Genomic DNA, 14639 nt, shown 5'->3' with positions numbered 1-14639 from the left:
GGAATGGGTCCTCTTAGTACTCATACATGTTGTCACTTGCGCTCCATGGGAAGCAAGTGTGACCCAGACAACGTTCATTTCCACCTTACTCTGAGCACACATCTCACAGTACAGCAAGTGTATGAAGTGCTAGTCATAAAAAGTGTTCAATGGGCTGTTATTCTCAAGTTAGCTCTTCTCCAAAGACGGAAAGCATATCAAAACAAGACAATGGAAACACACAGTCTCAATATGCAGTGAAATAGAGAACACTTCTTCTGCAGTAACAAAATGACATCTGTTTAATTTGCAATAGCAAACAGGTTCACCCTAGTCAAAATAAGCCTTCAGTTACCAACTTCCGCCCCAAGGGCTCATATACAAATAGATGATCTAAGCACTAGATAGAATTAGAAGATCCATAAAAACCTCAAAAGCAGATTACTCAGGACTGCTAAATCCTGGTAAACTTTCAAAATTTTTGACACACCATAACTGCTAACAACTGCAGCTGCTGTGTTTTTCCAGCCTTCAATACAAGGAAGCAAGCAGCAGACTAAAAATACATATTTTCTTACCTTTCTTCCACAGCAATAACCAAGGCTCTGCATAACTGGGTCAATTTCTTGCTCAAACACCTCTGCCAGTTTGGAACAGTACTTATATACCCGGGATGTTTTGCGGTTATACAACCAGGCATTATTGAACATGAGCCAGATGTCATCTACATATTGCCACGGTTCCTGATACTGTCCTGTGTCTAGCTTCCTCTTGATAGTAGAGAGGTCCATGGGGTTCTTCACTATGTCAAAATAATCCTGCAAGAATACACAGCATATCAAAACACTACTACAGAACTAGGTTGTGACATGACAGCATGCACATTCTCAGCATATAAAGTCTTATGCAGTGTGTCAAGAAAAACAGGTTCCTCCCTGACTTGATTGTCAAACTTCTTGTGACATACAATGAAGTCTCTAAATAACACCGTATCACTCCCCAGTGCTTTTTTTTCCTCATTATTCCCTTATTTCTCAGGCTCTATTACTCTTCCACTCCTGATGAAAAAAGCCACTCTAATTTTAGTCAGCAAAACAAGTACTACAACAAGTAGAAAATAGCAATGTTTCTACAGCCACTGTGACCTGAGGATATGCACATGAGCATTCATAGATAGCTCCTGGTTTATAGTAGACCAGACAACCTAATAAACAAAAAGAAACCACTTTATTAGTTGATAAAAGATATCATGCCTCCTCTAAATAATGCCTTTTTCCTATTCCTTCCTCCTTCCCCCCCTCAGTTATGGGACCACTTCTCCTACAAAAGTCCTCAAAATGACAGCCAATTGAGAGCCTGTTAAAGAATATCAGCAATATTTATACCTGCTTTGAATACAGCAGGCCTTGAATTTCTGCAGTATCTATCCTAAAACACCCACACCAAAACCAAACAAAAAAGCCTTTCAGGCAAGAAGTGTTGCTCAAAGTACCTAAAAGTAGGACTTCTATGTATACATATTTGTGTACAAATAGTACTTCTGTGGTCAATCCAGTTTAAAAGATAAAATCCTTGAAGGATAGTAATGTCTTCTGAAAACAATTCTAAAATAAGCAGAAAATTCAACCTAAACAAGAACTAGAACTTCCAGCGTCTCTTTCCTTGCTTATAACAGATTATTCATCATTGATGTGTTGTTTTTTTTTTAAAGTGGTCTTGATTGTCTTAACGTCCCTTATTTCAGCGAAGTTTTCTATATGATGAGAAACACCTATGGAATCCAGAAACAGACGCATCGCAACATTAAGCAACATCCATAAAAAGCCCACACAGCACCAGGGATCTGTTGGTGATCACTTCAATGTATGGTACACCTGCTTATTTATCAAAAGGAACACAGAGCTTAAACTTCTGAAAAAACAAACTCTCCTAAGTCAGACATTGTGTGTCTCACTGCCTAAGCTAAACCTCTTCAAATTCATCAATATAAAAATGTTAACAAGACAGACTTAAGCTGTTCTCAAACAGGTATGCCATAATACGGTAGTTCTGAATTAAAGCCAGAAAAGGATCTTGCTAGGATACTCACAGGAATTCCTAGTAGCTGGGGATCTACAGGCTGTCGAAATGGAAGAGACTCTGGATCCTGACGGTAAAGTGCCTCCAGTGTTGGCATAAGCGCCTGCCGTAACTCCTCTGGCTTGAAAACTTTGAAAACCAATCAACATTAGAAAGATAGCAGAAACAGCTGTAAGGAAGAAACATGCTGGAAAAGGTAAGGTCTGTGAAAGAGACTATAGACAATGGGTTTAAGGTACTTAGCACAGTTTGTTTGCCCTCTGCAACACTGAGCTCTGAGGAGAATATTAAAATGATCACCTAGACCAGGGGTCCTCACACTTTTTCAACAGGGGGCCAGTGTGCAGATGCAGTGGCAGGCAGTCATCTGCGGCTGCTTGGTTTCCCCCCCCAAACCCCCGGCGGGGGGGAGGGGGGTTTCTGTAAATACCGGGGCTGGATTGAGGACCCTGGGGGGGCTGTATCTGGCCTGCGGGCTGTAGTTTGAGGACCCCTGACCTAGACACAAGGAAATGGTCAAGATATTAAAGAATATCTTGGGGTTTTTTTATCATAGGAGGACACTGCTAAATTTAACAGAGCTGGTTTACATTCCAACAGCCCCTCTCTGAGGTCCCAAGAAAAAAATTGTCTACAAAATCTGTAACTGATTAGTATTTCAAATCTCTACTGTACTGACAATTTTACTGGGGCTTAATGTCCAATACTAACGCCTTAAAGAACTAACCTAAAGCCAATTACAAGCACATTTTATGTTGCTAGATATTTTTGTCCAAAAGCCATAAAGAACATCCATACAAGCCTACTGATTATCAATGAAGATAGCTCAGGTGTTTTTTTCCCCGCCCTGAAGATTACTCTAGGGAGATGCAGTGAGTTTCAGTCAAAACAGTGTTCGTGCTTACTTTTTTTCTTAGACTGCCCAGCTGCCGGAGAAGACTGAGTAGCTGGAGTAGTAGGTCTTTCTTCCCCCTCCGATACTTCAGTCTTCACTTCAGATTTCTTCTCTTCTTGCTCCATTGGGTCTGGTTTACACTCCTCCACAACTGGTTCTGCTTTAAGCTGGAAAGTAGTTTGGAACCTGTCACTTAGTCTCCTGTGTAGTCACCCACCCATGTTCCTGTCTTTCAAACCTATCTGGCATCCTGCCCACCACTCTGCCCTAGAATTAAGAGCACCTACTTTATAGTCAAAAACTTGCCTAAAACTTGAGCAGATGTGCTAGAACAGATCTTTAAACACTGCAGTAGTAGCAATGATGAGCTGCTAACCAGTTTTGAACCGCAAGTAGACACACAGGTACTCATCAGGCAGGTCTGAGTCTCTCGTACACAACATGACAAGCTGTCAAGAGCCCAGTAAAGCACCCCATCACGTACATACAGAATTATAAAATCATTTAGGTTGGAAAAGACCTTTAAGATCACCAAGTCCAACTGTAAATCTAACACCGCCAAGTCCACCCCTAAACCATGTCCCTAAGCACCACATCTACAAGTTTTTTAAACGCCTCCAGGGATGGTGACTCAACCACTTCCCTGGGCAGCCTGTTCCAGTGCTCGATGACCCTTTCAGTGAAGAAATTTTTTCCTAATATCCAATCTAAACCTTCCTGGCACAACTTGAGGCCATTTCCTCTCATCCTAATATCTGCTAGTCTAATATTTAACAGCTGCCAGTAACACCTTAAGGACTGACCTGAATGCCCTCTCACACTGGCATTTACCAAAAAGCCTCACAGCTGCAATCACATTATCATGGTCCTTCCTGCAGCCACTGGCTTCTACCACCATTTCACCAGACCCTTCTTTAGGAAGGGGTAGGGGAAGATGACAATTAAAACAGCAGCAGGTAGCACCTACAGCTCTCATTGAGCTGTGGAAGGAATGGCTAACATGGAGACAGAAAGCATCTAGCAGCACTAGATAAAGCTATTCTACCCAACAACTGGCTGACAATCTCACCTCAGATTTCTCCTCCATTTGCAGCTCTGTTTGTTCTGGTTCCCCTTCATCTGTTTTAATATCAATTTTCACTTCCTGCAAGGGTGGCTGCTGCTGCTCTGGAACAGTCTGCTGAGAGTTCACCTCTGTGCTGCTTGTGGATGGGGGATTGGATACCTGCCCATCAATACTTACAGCTGGCTGTGAAAGCTGAGGGAACAAAACTCACATTACAAACAGGCTCCTAATAAAACTTATTTTTCTTTCTGTAATCTACCTTTTACATATACTAATTTCCACCAAATTTAAATGCACTCTAGTCCTACTTGCTTCACCTGAAGAACATAGCACTGCACAACACCCAACTACAGAAAAACATGCAACAAACATGCACTGGAAGGCCTGGTACACAGAAAGTTAAGTACTGTTTCCCTATTGTACACCACCACCATGCACATGTAGACATAACTAAAGACTTCATCCATGCTTCACAGTGAATTTCAAAACATGCACTAGAATTCTGAAAAATAGTCCCTCTCTGGAAGCACCAGATTATCTATAGACTTGTCTTGATGCAGAAAAGGTTACCTCCCAAATGCAAGAACACCCTATATTGATATTAAACATGCCAGAAGCTACCTCCATTATCACAGACACGCAAAAAAATAAAAAGACCAACTGAAAATTAAGCCTTACACTTAAAACATTTGCAGGAAAAGCACAATCTAAGTACTTCCTTACAGGTGTTGTGGGGTGCTGAGGCTGCAGCGGTGCTGTTGGTGTAGGAACAGATGCAGTCGTGCTCTGCTGTGACAAAGGTTGCTGCTGTTGCTCTGCAGAAGGGGTAACTGGAACCGGAGGCTGGACCTGTGGAGGCAGCTGTGCCTGCGGAGGTGTTGGAGTTTGCCTTTGAGGGGGGTGCATAGTTTGCGACTGTGGTCCAGGTGGCATTGCCTGAGGAGCAGGTGTGGGGGCAGTAGTGGCAGCTGCTGCTGCCTGCTGTTGCTGTGATCCCAAGCCTGGGGGTGTGTGGTGAGGTGTTGGGGTTCGACTAGGTACTGGGGAAGGAGAATTTCGGTGTATGGGAGGCTGTGGAAGAGGTGGGCAGTGAATATGGCTCCCTTGAGAACCTGGAGCCATCGCAGGAGAATTCACAGGACAGGAAGCGCTGGTCATTTGTGCCTGTGGGAAAACAAGTACACATTTGCAATGACTTGAAATAGAAAAGAGAGATAAATTGCTGTCAAATGGCTGCTTTCCCACAGTTTCTGGCATACTTTAAAAAAATGTGACAAACTATCTGGTTTGTTTTTAAAAACTTTATTTCAAAAGGAGAAATGGTCTACTAGATTTATTTTGCTCCACACAAACATCAAGCTGTTTTGTAATTTATTTAGCTCTAAAAGAAATTTCAGTACAATAACTTGTACTTTTTGATATATTTAAAGACTGGCACACCTACACTACCAGTTCACAAAACATTTCTTTCTAGAATTGCAGATTTGTACATCCTGAATATGGGACAATGCACCCCAGTGAAAAATTGCATTCCAATACTTAGTGTGCCCATGCCCCCCCGCCAAGACTAGAAACTGAATTTATCATCAGAAAGAAAAGTACAGCTGTAACTGTACCATTATAAGATTACAAAAAAATTGTATTGGTCAAGGAAAAAAGCTGTCACTCCACAATAATCTTGCCTGCAAACTAGGAAGAAGCATCAACGAGAAGCAAACTGACGTTCCCTACTTCTTCCTGGCCTGAAAGGTTCTTGCTGAAAAGGGAGAGGGAGAGGACAGAAAGGAAACTGCTAGACTGGAAGTTCAGATCTTTAGTAGTGATAACCCTCCTATCCCCCAAAGCCAGCAACACACGTTGGTCCTGGATAGACATGCCTTTTTATGACTTATTCCAGCATCTCTTAATTTCTCAGGCTCTGCTGTTCAGCATGAAATTCTTAACTACTGCATGCTGAGTAACAATTTCTTCTTTGTTCCATGAAAACAAAACTTTAAAAAATTCCTTTGTCACACTTAAACTTAAGCCTGAGAACATGCCAATAACGTTTCACTCTTGCCAGTCCCAGAGCTACATCAGGAAGAAGCAGAGTCTCAATAAGTGAATTTGGTTGACTGTAATTCCAAAAGTAACTTGAAAAAACAAGTTGTTCTCCATTACTACCAATTGAACAGTGAAACCAGTATATGACAGCGCCCACTGACACCACTTGCAGAAATCAGAAGCTTACTTGAGAAACTGGTGTCTGATTGCCAGGCTGAGTCATAGGCATGCTTGCTGTGTTCATTCCCGGTGAAGAAGCAGGGAATTGGGTCTGTTGTAGAAACTGGTTCTGACCAGAAGGCTGGCCAACTCCTGGCTGCTGCATACGTGAAGGAAACCCCATCTGTTGGAAAAGAAAGGAACTGATTTCACAGTGTGCATACACCCCCCGCAAAGTTTAACATAAAACCCCCTTTATCTTGTTGCAGAAATAGACGCTTGCCACTTATCTGTAGGATACAACATGGAAAGCGTGCTTATAGCTCATCTCAAAAGAAAAAAATTATGATAATATCCCTTATAAGCAAAGGAAAAGAATATTGAGTTCAGATTGGGACTGTAACTTAAGATTTAGTTTTGCTCCTTGTTTTAAGGATGTGACAGCACAAAAAGCCACTTAAACTTAATTTTTAGGCAATTTTTACTGCTAAGATGTAAAGGCTTACCAAAGACCAGAGAAATCTTTCAGTAGAGATGCAAAAGGAGGAACCAAGGGTCAAGAGAAAGAAGAAATAATGCTTGATTTTTCTAAATTTCTTTAATTATTTAAAAGAAACCACAGCCAAGAGAAGCAGAACTGTGAGCTCAACACAAAAGGCACACTGACCTGGTTCATGGCCCCAGCCTGGCTTAGCTGTCCAGGGTGCTGAAGAGGAGGGGTTTGCCGGGGTCCCATCGGTGACAGCTGCATGTTCATCTGGCCAAACTGATTCATTCCTGTGCATTTGTGCCAAAAAAAAAACCAACTTATAAACAAAGGCCTGAGATCTCCTTTGGGTACCATTCAACATTTGGAGACGAAACGCTGTCGCTTTCTCCCTAATTTTGTTTTCTAGCAATTAGTTTTCAAGCATGCAACACTATAATGGAAATACTTCCTCCTATCAACCAGTTACATGGAATAATTTTAATTATAAAATGTAGAAGCTACCACACTCCTTCAGAATACAGACTAAAGGTTTTTTTCCCCCTGAAACACATGTTTCCATTAACTGTTATCAAAGCTCTTCTGAAGTTTGAAAACTACTGTAGTCCACAATAACCAATAGTGTACATCTATTGCTGAAGATCAACCTTCTACAGAAAGTTGTGTTACCTTAATTATGTATTAGAAATTCACTTACTGAATCCCAAACTGAATCTCCACTTCCTTAAGTACTTTGTATGCTGGCTACAATACTTCTTGAATTTGTAACAAAAGTTCTGCTCCTGCCTTCTGAGCAGTAATCCTCGCCATCTTCCCTCTGCCACCAACCTGTCCTCATCTAAGCTGGCTAAGTCCAGTGTGCCTGACTGACCCCGCTGTCCTATGTTCACTTACATGATCTGAAGTTCCAAAAGCATCAAGTTCTTTATTTAACAAAGCAAGCAGCTAACACGCAGCTCAAATTCACAAGATCATAAAATGCTATTAGATATAGTTTTTTAATCTCTTACATATATAGCTATCTAAGTATTATACAATATAGATAGCTATTTTCTTTAATCAAATGGGAAAACCACAGGTGAAACAAGGGCTATGACACTTCAGCAAGAGCTGCCCGGTTCCAAGATTCCTTTAAAATCACAGTAGCCAGTCTTCTTCAAATATTTACCTGGCTGTGCCTGCATGCGATTCATCATCTGGTTTGGCACATTGGCACGTATTAGGGTTGGATCAGGAAGAGGACCATCTGGAAAAAAAGATATTGGAATAAGACCATGGCATTTAGAAGACCACCAGGTTTTATCCACCAACATTTTAGTAAGAATTACACAGTAAAACCCACGTGTTAAAAAAACATAAAAATGTGCAGACACAGCCCAATAACTCTAAACACCCCTCAAGAGACGTCAAAGCATTAAGCAAAACCAAAGACTTCCTTGAAAATATAAGCATGTCCCATTGACAGAAATATCCTCTGACAGAGTCAGCTTTCAGAAATCGATGACAAATTTTAAGTAGGTTAGCAAGGTTCAACAACAAACCAAGTAGATCACGAACATTCCAAACCACAATAACTTCTACAGACCACTCTACACTGTTACTGCACCTCCAGATTTAAAACACTATGAAAAATACTCTGTTGCACCACATAGTTATGAAAGCTCTGAAGTTTCAGAACTACTAGAGTACATAAGTAACTGCAAGTGTAGTATCTGCTGCCAAACTTTCTACAGAAGTTACAGCAAATAAAGTCTCAGCATCAACATTTAAAAGTCTTTCTTGGATCTTGGTAATGCACCTCAGTACACCCTATTTTGACTTCAAGCATAAAAAGACCTAGAGCTGGATTTACCAAAAGACATCCAAATTTAAGTAGGAGAAAAAGAACTCCAATGAAGATTCTTGCAGCATATGCCTAGAGCTACTGAATCTTTCTGCAGGGTTAGCGGGGGGTGGGGGCGGGAAAAAGTTTTTTGTCTCCTCAGTTGACTAATTCAAATTTTAACCTGATCTTCTTAGGCAACTTATTAGTCACTGACAGCTATACATTTGTTTCCATGAGATGCCTTAAGAACTGCATTTTTAACTGTAAAGTATCTAAGAACATGAAAGAATCATGGGGAAAACTCCCTTTTCTTCTGAGAATGAAGCTCTCAGAAGGGAGCTGGCAGGGGGGTGGGTGTGGGTGGGCAGTGCTCTAGAAAATACATTTGCAAAACTTGCAGTTAAAGAAAGACTACTTCAGTCTCCAAAGTGATCAGTCCAGAATCACAAAGGGAAAAAAAAATATCTTGGAAGCAGACTGTGGCTCAAATAGTTAATAAAAATATGATTTAACTGTAAAAGAGAACTAAGAGTATGGTACACAGTTTTATTTAGAAAGGTACAGTTTAAGATCCTGTATTTCAATTACTCACAGGATTTAACTGGAAATACAAGACTGCAAGGTCAGTAGATGCCTCTCTTCACTTTCTAACTAAAAATATCACCCACAATACCCGTTTTTTCTCTTACCCAAATAAAAATATACTAGATACCTGACAGCCTACAATAGTTTATCCCTTCCTAATGGTGTGAATCGACATTACACTCTTTAGAAGCATGATAGTTTTGATCATTAACCCCTTTCCAAAGTAAATTTTGTTCTAATATACAAATGCATGGTTAACAGGGATAACAACAACAACAACTAATTGTAATGACTGGTGATTATGATGATGATAATATTAATAATCTATTTAGCATTAGGAAGGTCAATTCAAGTAACAGAACTACTGTGAAACAGAAGACAGCTGCATGAGGACAGAAGTGAAATCTGGTTTTGATTGCATGCTTGAAAGGCCATTTGTCCAAAAAAACTAAACATTTCATGGAACAAGCACAATCTAAACTTTCAAAGGCATAAATACCTAAGCACACCATCATACTCTGCTTTGAAACAACAGTAATAGCGATGATCATTTTAAACATCACAAAACTGAAAATTATGAAAATATTTCTCTTATAGTAACTGAAGTTATTGTTAAATTAGTATCAGTAGATTCTAACTGTAGCAGTAAATTCTATAATGTTAAGGATGCAACTTAATCTCTGTTCCCTCTACCCTCCAAGTAAGCGTAATAATTTCAATTTGCTCAGAACACTACACGTTTTTAAATAATCCATGGTAATTTACACATAAGCAAAGCAAAGGTTTTGCAAGTACTTCTAAATGAAGAGGAGAAAGTTCTGTCTAACTGTGAGTAAGCCAGGTACCTGTGGAATAGCAAAATGATCACCAGCCCACCAAAATGACAGTACAGGATACCCCTGCACGAGGCTAGCCAGTAACCCAACCGTTCTTACTTGCAGACATCCCTGGCTGGGGCTGTCCCATGTTGGGCCCTTGGTTCATGGGAGCCTGTGGCATGCCCGGAGCATTTGGGATCATGTTTTGCTTCTGCAGCCTGGTTCTTCGTTTCTCCTCCAACTCCTTCTGAATCTTATAGATCTTCTCTGCTAGCAAGTGATAGTACTCTGCCTGTTGGGGAGGAATACAAGTCAGAAAGGAGGTGACACACACAGCAAGCAAAGGCAACACGTCCCAGTGATCCAAGCTCGGAAAACAGCTTCCCGCGCACACATTTTGGCTTGGGTCCAGGGTGGCTCTCCCTTTGCAAGGGCTGCCAGGCAGACCAGGAGGGCAAAATAGGGCACTGCTGGCAGCCATGAGACCAACACCGGGCATTCCTCTCCTCGTGTCCAACACTTCTTTGGGAGAACCACACTGGAGAGCTTTGTGCTGCTTTCAGCGGGCTCCGAGAAGCGTCAGGCACAGCACACCCCAACAGGCACCACCCTGACGCCCAGCACACCCAGGCAGAAGCCTGCAACTGGCTGGTTCCCAGACCCCAGCTGGCAGCCCCCGAACACACGCCTCCTCAGCCTGGGAGTCTCAGCCCTGCTTCCCCTCCTCTTCCTCCCCAATCGCTATGGCACCGAGGCAGAGGTACACACGGCTGGACAACAGAGGGTGGCATCTCACCCTGCTATTTGCCGATTCATACATATCCCCCTCCACTTTCCGAGCATACGCCACCAGATTCTCCATACGCCGATCCTTCAGTGCTGCAGGGTCAGGAGTCGGAAATATGGCTTGGACTCTGAAAAGAAAGAAAAAGAAAAAAAAAAAGAGATGCACAAGTGATCAGGATGTCCCCGGGCCAGGAGGACATCAGCACTAACCCCAGTGACCTGAACGCAAAGCAGCAAGCAAACCTCCTGACAGACTGAGGCACTGCTCCTGCTCCTGGGGGACACTGCCCTCGTGCAGATGGCTTGAGTACAGAGCGGGACAATTCCGCTACCACGGCCCCAGACCAGGAGATGCAGCTCCATTAACAGCCAGGAAAGCCAGAAAGCACCTTTCAGGCTTCTGCTTTCCCTTCTCACGCACCCTGACACAACTCTCTCCCTGCCCCTTAGGTTTGGGAGCCGGGCTTCCTCCTGCCCCACACACCACCACCGCCCAGCTCAGAGGCAGCAACTCCCCCAACAGTAGATTGTTCTGATATGAGCTACTCACAATTTATGAACAAGGTGGTTTCGGAGATCCTGAGTAATGTCTTCATGCCACTGCTTTCGAATTCCAGTATTGGATGGTTGAGCCGTTGGCATGGCTCCCAAACTGGCAACGCTGGCACTTTCACTCATCATGGGGCTTCAAAAACAGAGCAAGAATTGAGGGCAAAAGTCTAGCCCAAGCTTAGTCATCTTACAGTCATAGCCTCTTTTAGAATAATGTTAGGACAAAGTGCTAGTTCAGCCATTCCCTAATCAATGGACAAACTCTGCAGAAACAGCTGCACAGACTCCAAAACAACGCCGTGAAAAAGTACATGCTGTACTACCCAAGGATTTGGAAACCTGCAACAAAAGCTACAAAATCCAAAGGGAGAGATAGCCATCAATGGCATTTACCCCACTGTTTATGCAAGAAGTGCCATGAGATCAAAACAAAATCACTGGGGTGCAAAGGATAATTCAACTTACTTTTGAGAATTCATTGTTGAATGCAACATTGAGTCAGGCAGCAGATTAGGGGCTTGAACCCCTACTCCTCCATTCACACCCATTGGATTTGCACCTAGAAAACAGAAGAACAAGTCTTCTTAAACAAAAGCCCATTTACTTTGCAAAATCAGTAATTGCTCAGCAATAACAAAGGTCTAGACTTTCAACTACTTTGACTTTTGTGAAGGGCATTTAACTAGCTGTTGCTGTCTTTACCCTTTTCCTTTCACCAACTTAGAAAAAGTCTGAGGCACAACACTGGTGATGACCAAGTGAAGCATCAAACCGTATTACCCCTCTGCCCATCTTCTTGAACTTCTCAACGAACAAGCAACTTCAATTTGCTGCAAACTTTACGTACCAGAGTCCCTTCCTGTGACTCCCTAACTAAAGATTCAGCATTACCAACCACTTCTGCTTTTTTTCTTTAGAAGCGCCTGGGTTTTCTTGTCATTCAGAGGCTTAGGATATATATTCACAAAGGCTTCACAGACTTAAAACGTCAGCTACCGCCTACATCTGGCAAGGTCCCCTCTCACCCACTCCATACTTAAGGATCCTACAACTTACTCCCATGTTTGTACTAAGAAGGAAAATCTGACAACCCTTTGCAAGAAAAACCTCTACTGCTTTTCTGCATCGCAGATCTCAATCACCATAAATAGTCAAGAAAAATGCAGCATATTTCTGTCTGCAGCTTCTGAATAGATCACTTTGTGAATTGATGGCAGCATGAAAGCCGTTAACAAGCTTCACATGTATTTAGAACATCTGAATCCTACAGAATCGGTATTTCAAGCAAAACTAAAACACTGCGTACAAGAGAAGTCCACTGAAATTAAGTGTATCGAGCCTAGTATTTACCTCTAATATCACAACCAAGTGTTTAATGGTCTTTTCATAAAGCTGCCTCCAGCCTCCCTTGCCTTAGCCACTTTCTTCCCAAATTCACTGTGTCAGAGAACAAGCTGCTGTAGAAGACAACTGTCAACCTTTGCCTTAACTCTCACTTTTTAACTGCCAAACCCTACCATTTGTTTCATCTACTTAGGACTGCATCTTTTCACATCGCAGTCCTCACCAAATCCTGCTGTTTCTCATAAAATACCCCCACTGTCATGTAGGAATTACCAGGTCATGGCCTATCTCACTTGCTGCAATTCCCTTCTTAGCCACCAGCTCCTAATAATGAAACTATAGTCAAAAGTCTACACTCTCCATGCTTGGCTTTTCCACATTAAGCTTCAGCTCTACATCCCCCAAGTGCTTTTCAACCCCATCTCACTGGATCTTCTTATCAGCACTACAAGGAGTGCCCAATAAAAATGCACAGAGACCAAAGAGTGTGTCTACTAAAAAACAAATACAAACAAAAGAAACAGAGAACCATTTTGCTTCAGAAAAAAAGGATGACATTCCTTTCAACCTTTCAAGGCCTTAACTATACCATTTTGGAGCTTCTAGAAATTAACTTATTTGTAAAACACTCTAATGCACAGTAGAAAACTGTATTATTTTAACCTAATTGTTTTAAGACAGCTCTCAAGACCCTTCCCCTCCCTATTTATTTTTTTTTTTAAAGTTGTACATACTGGAAGGCAAAGTTTTAGCAGTATACAAGTCACATGCAACCTATGAGGACCAATCATGTCATTAACAAGTCTACTCTACCCAACAGCCTTTTCCTGAGTAACTCAGGAGTAGTAGCATTTCCTTTGGCACTGAAACAGCGCATCAAGCTGCAGCCTGCAACCAGCTGCTGCTTTCCTCTGCAACCTCTCAGGTCCTTCATCATAGAATCCCTGTGCAGCACTTATTCCATACACAAGCCTGTCATAGGGCATATAGGCAGGATCACTGCAATCCCATACAAGCCTGTGATAAAGCTCTACCAGCTCATCTTTCCTCTTTTCCATTAAAAAAAACACAAGCAACTCAAGCAAAGAGCTGAGGGTGAGAAAAATTCCTGTGACAGTCTCAAGCCATCATAATTAGATTTAATGCTTATAAAGGTCGCCTCATTTGACACCAGCGATAGGTTAGAATTAACTGCACTTCAAATTAAAATGCTTATGTAGTCTTTGGTGATTTTCCAATAAGCCACTCAGACAACTTACATCTATGTGAGTCCACATGACAAGAATCTGAGAGAAAGTCTGTTATTTACTACTTTTCCTTTTAAAAACCAACATTACATATCTGAGATACAACTGTAAAATGCTGTAGTCTGAGTGACAAGGAAGTACACTTGAGCACAAGCATTCCCATGCATGCATTTCCAATTAAAAAATCCTTAAAAGCCTGAAACTTGCACTACAGTACAATTATAAAGCTACAAAAGAACATCAAATAAAATGCTTTGGAAAACTGGTTCTCAAAAAAAAAAAAAGTATCATTTTTCCAAAGAAAATACTCTTCCCAGAGAACTTTTCCAAGAGAAGGCATCTGGCCCTCTACTGTTCCTATTCCACTGAGAAACTTGCTATCTCAAGTCTAAAATACTGCAAAGCCATTCCTTTTTCAAGTTAACTGGCTGTATTAAAGCTAGTAGGTAAAGAAAATTTGCATTAGATATAGCACAGGAAGGTTTCTTGTAGCTTGCATTTTAACACCAGCAGATAAACTTACTCATAGGATTCATAGGGCGCAGACCCTGGGGTGACTGTCCTTGTTGCTGATTCTTCACTTGCGCCTGGGGCTGTGTCTGCATCTGGTTCCCTTGATAGGTCAGTCCGAGGGCTGCGTAGGCTCTCTCAATGGAGCTGGGGTCTATCTGACTGGTAGTGTTTATGCTGGGCGTTGTCTGCTGCCCCACACCCACAGAGCCAGTATTTGCAAGTCCTACTGCAGCTCCGCCCAGCAGCGCTGAAAGAGACACA

At 41.9% G+C, this 14639-nt stretch overlaps 1 protein-coding gene across 2 annotated transcripts in view; it reads right to left on the bottom strand.

Moving 5' to 3' along the window:
• EP300 (E1A binding protein p300) overlaps positions 1-14639 on the bottom strand; it is a 65393-nt gene that overhangs the window by 20900 nt on the left and 29854 nt on the right. The window contains exons 6-18 of one of the 2 annotated variants that reach the window (XM_040594805.1): positions 14389-14625; positions 11740-11833; positions 11273-11407; positions 10733-10850; positions 10054-10228; positions 7877-7954; positions 6889-6998; positions 6250-6405; positions 4743-5183; positions 4023-4211; positions 2964-3120; positions 2069-2187; positions 558-797 (exon numbers count right to left, since the gene is read on the bottom strand). In XM_040594805.1, coding sequence (XP_040450739.1) covers positions 558-797; positions 2069-2187; positions 2964-3120; positions 4023-4211; positions 4743-5183; positions 6250-6405; positions 6889-6998; positions 7877-7954; positions 10054-10228; positions 10733-10850; positions 11273-11407; positions 11740-11833; positions 14389-14625 — 2249 coding nt within the window. The remainder of the gene's footprint in view (positions 1-557; positions 798-2068; positions 2188-2963; positions 3121-4022; positions 4212-4742; positions 5184-6249; positions 6406-6888; positions 6999-7876; positions 7955-10053; positions 10229-10732; positions 10851-11272; positions 11408-11739; positions 11834-14388; positions 14626-14639) is intronic. The other variant, XM_040594806.1, reaches the window with a different exon arrangement.

The sequence above is a fragment of the Falco naumanni genome, chromosome 5, assembly GCF_017639655.2.
Source record: "Falco naumanni isolate bFalNau1 chromosome 5, bFalNau1.pat, whole genome shotgun sequence".
NCBI classification, from domain to species: domain Eukaryota; kingdom Metazoa; phylum Chordata; class Aves; order Falconiformes; family Falconidae; genus Falco; species Falco naumanni.
This window is presented reverse-complemented; position numbering and strand designations above follow the sequence as displayed.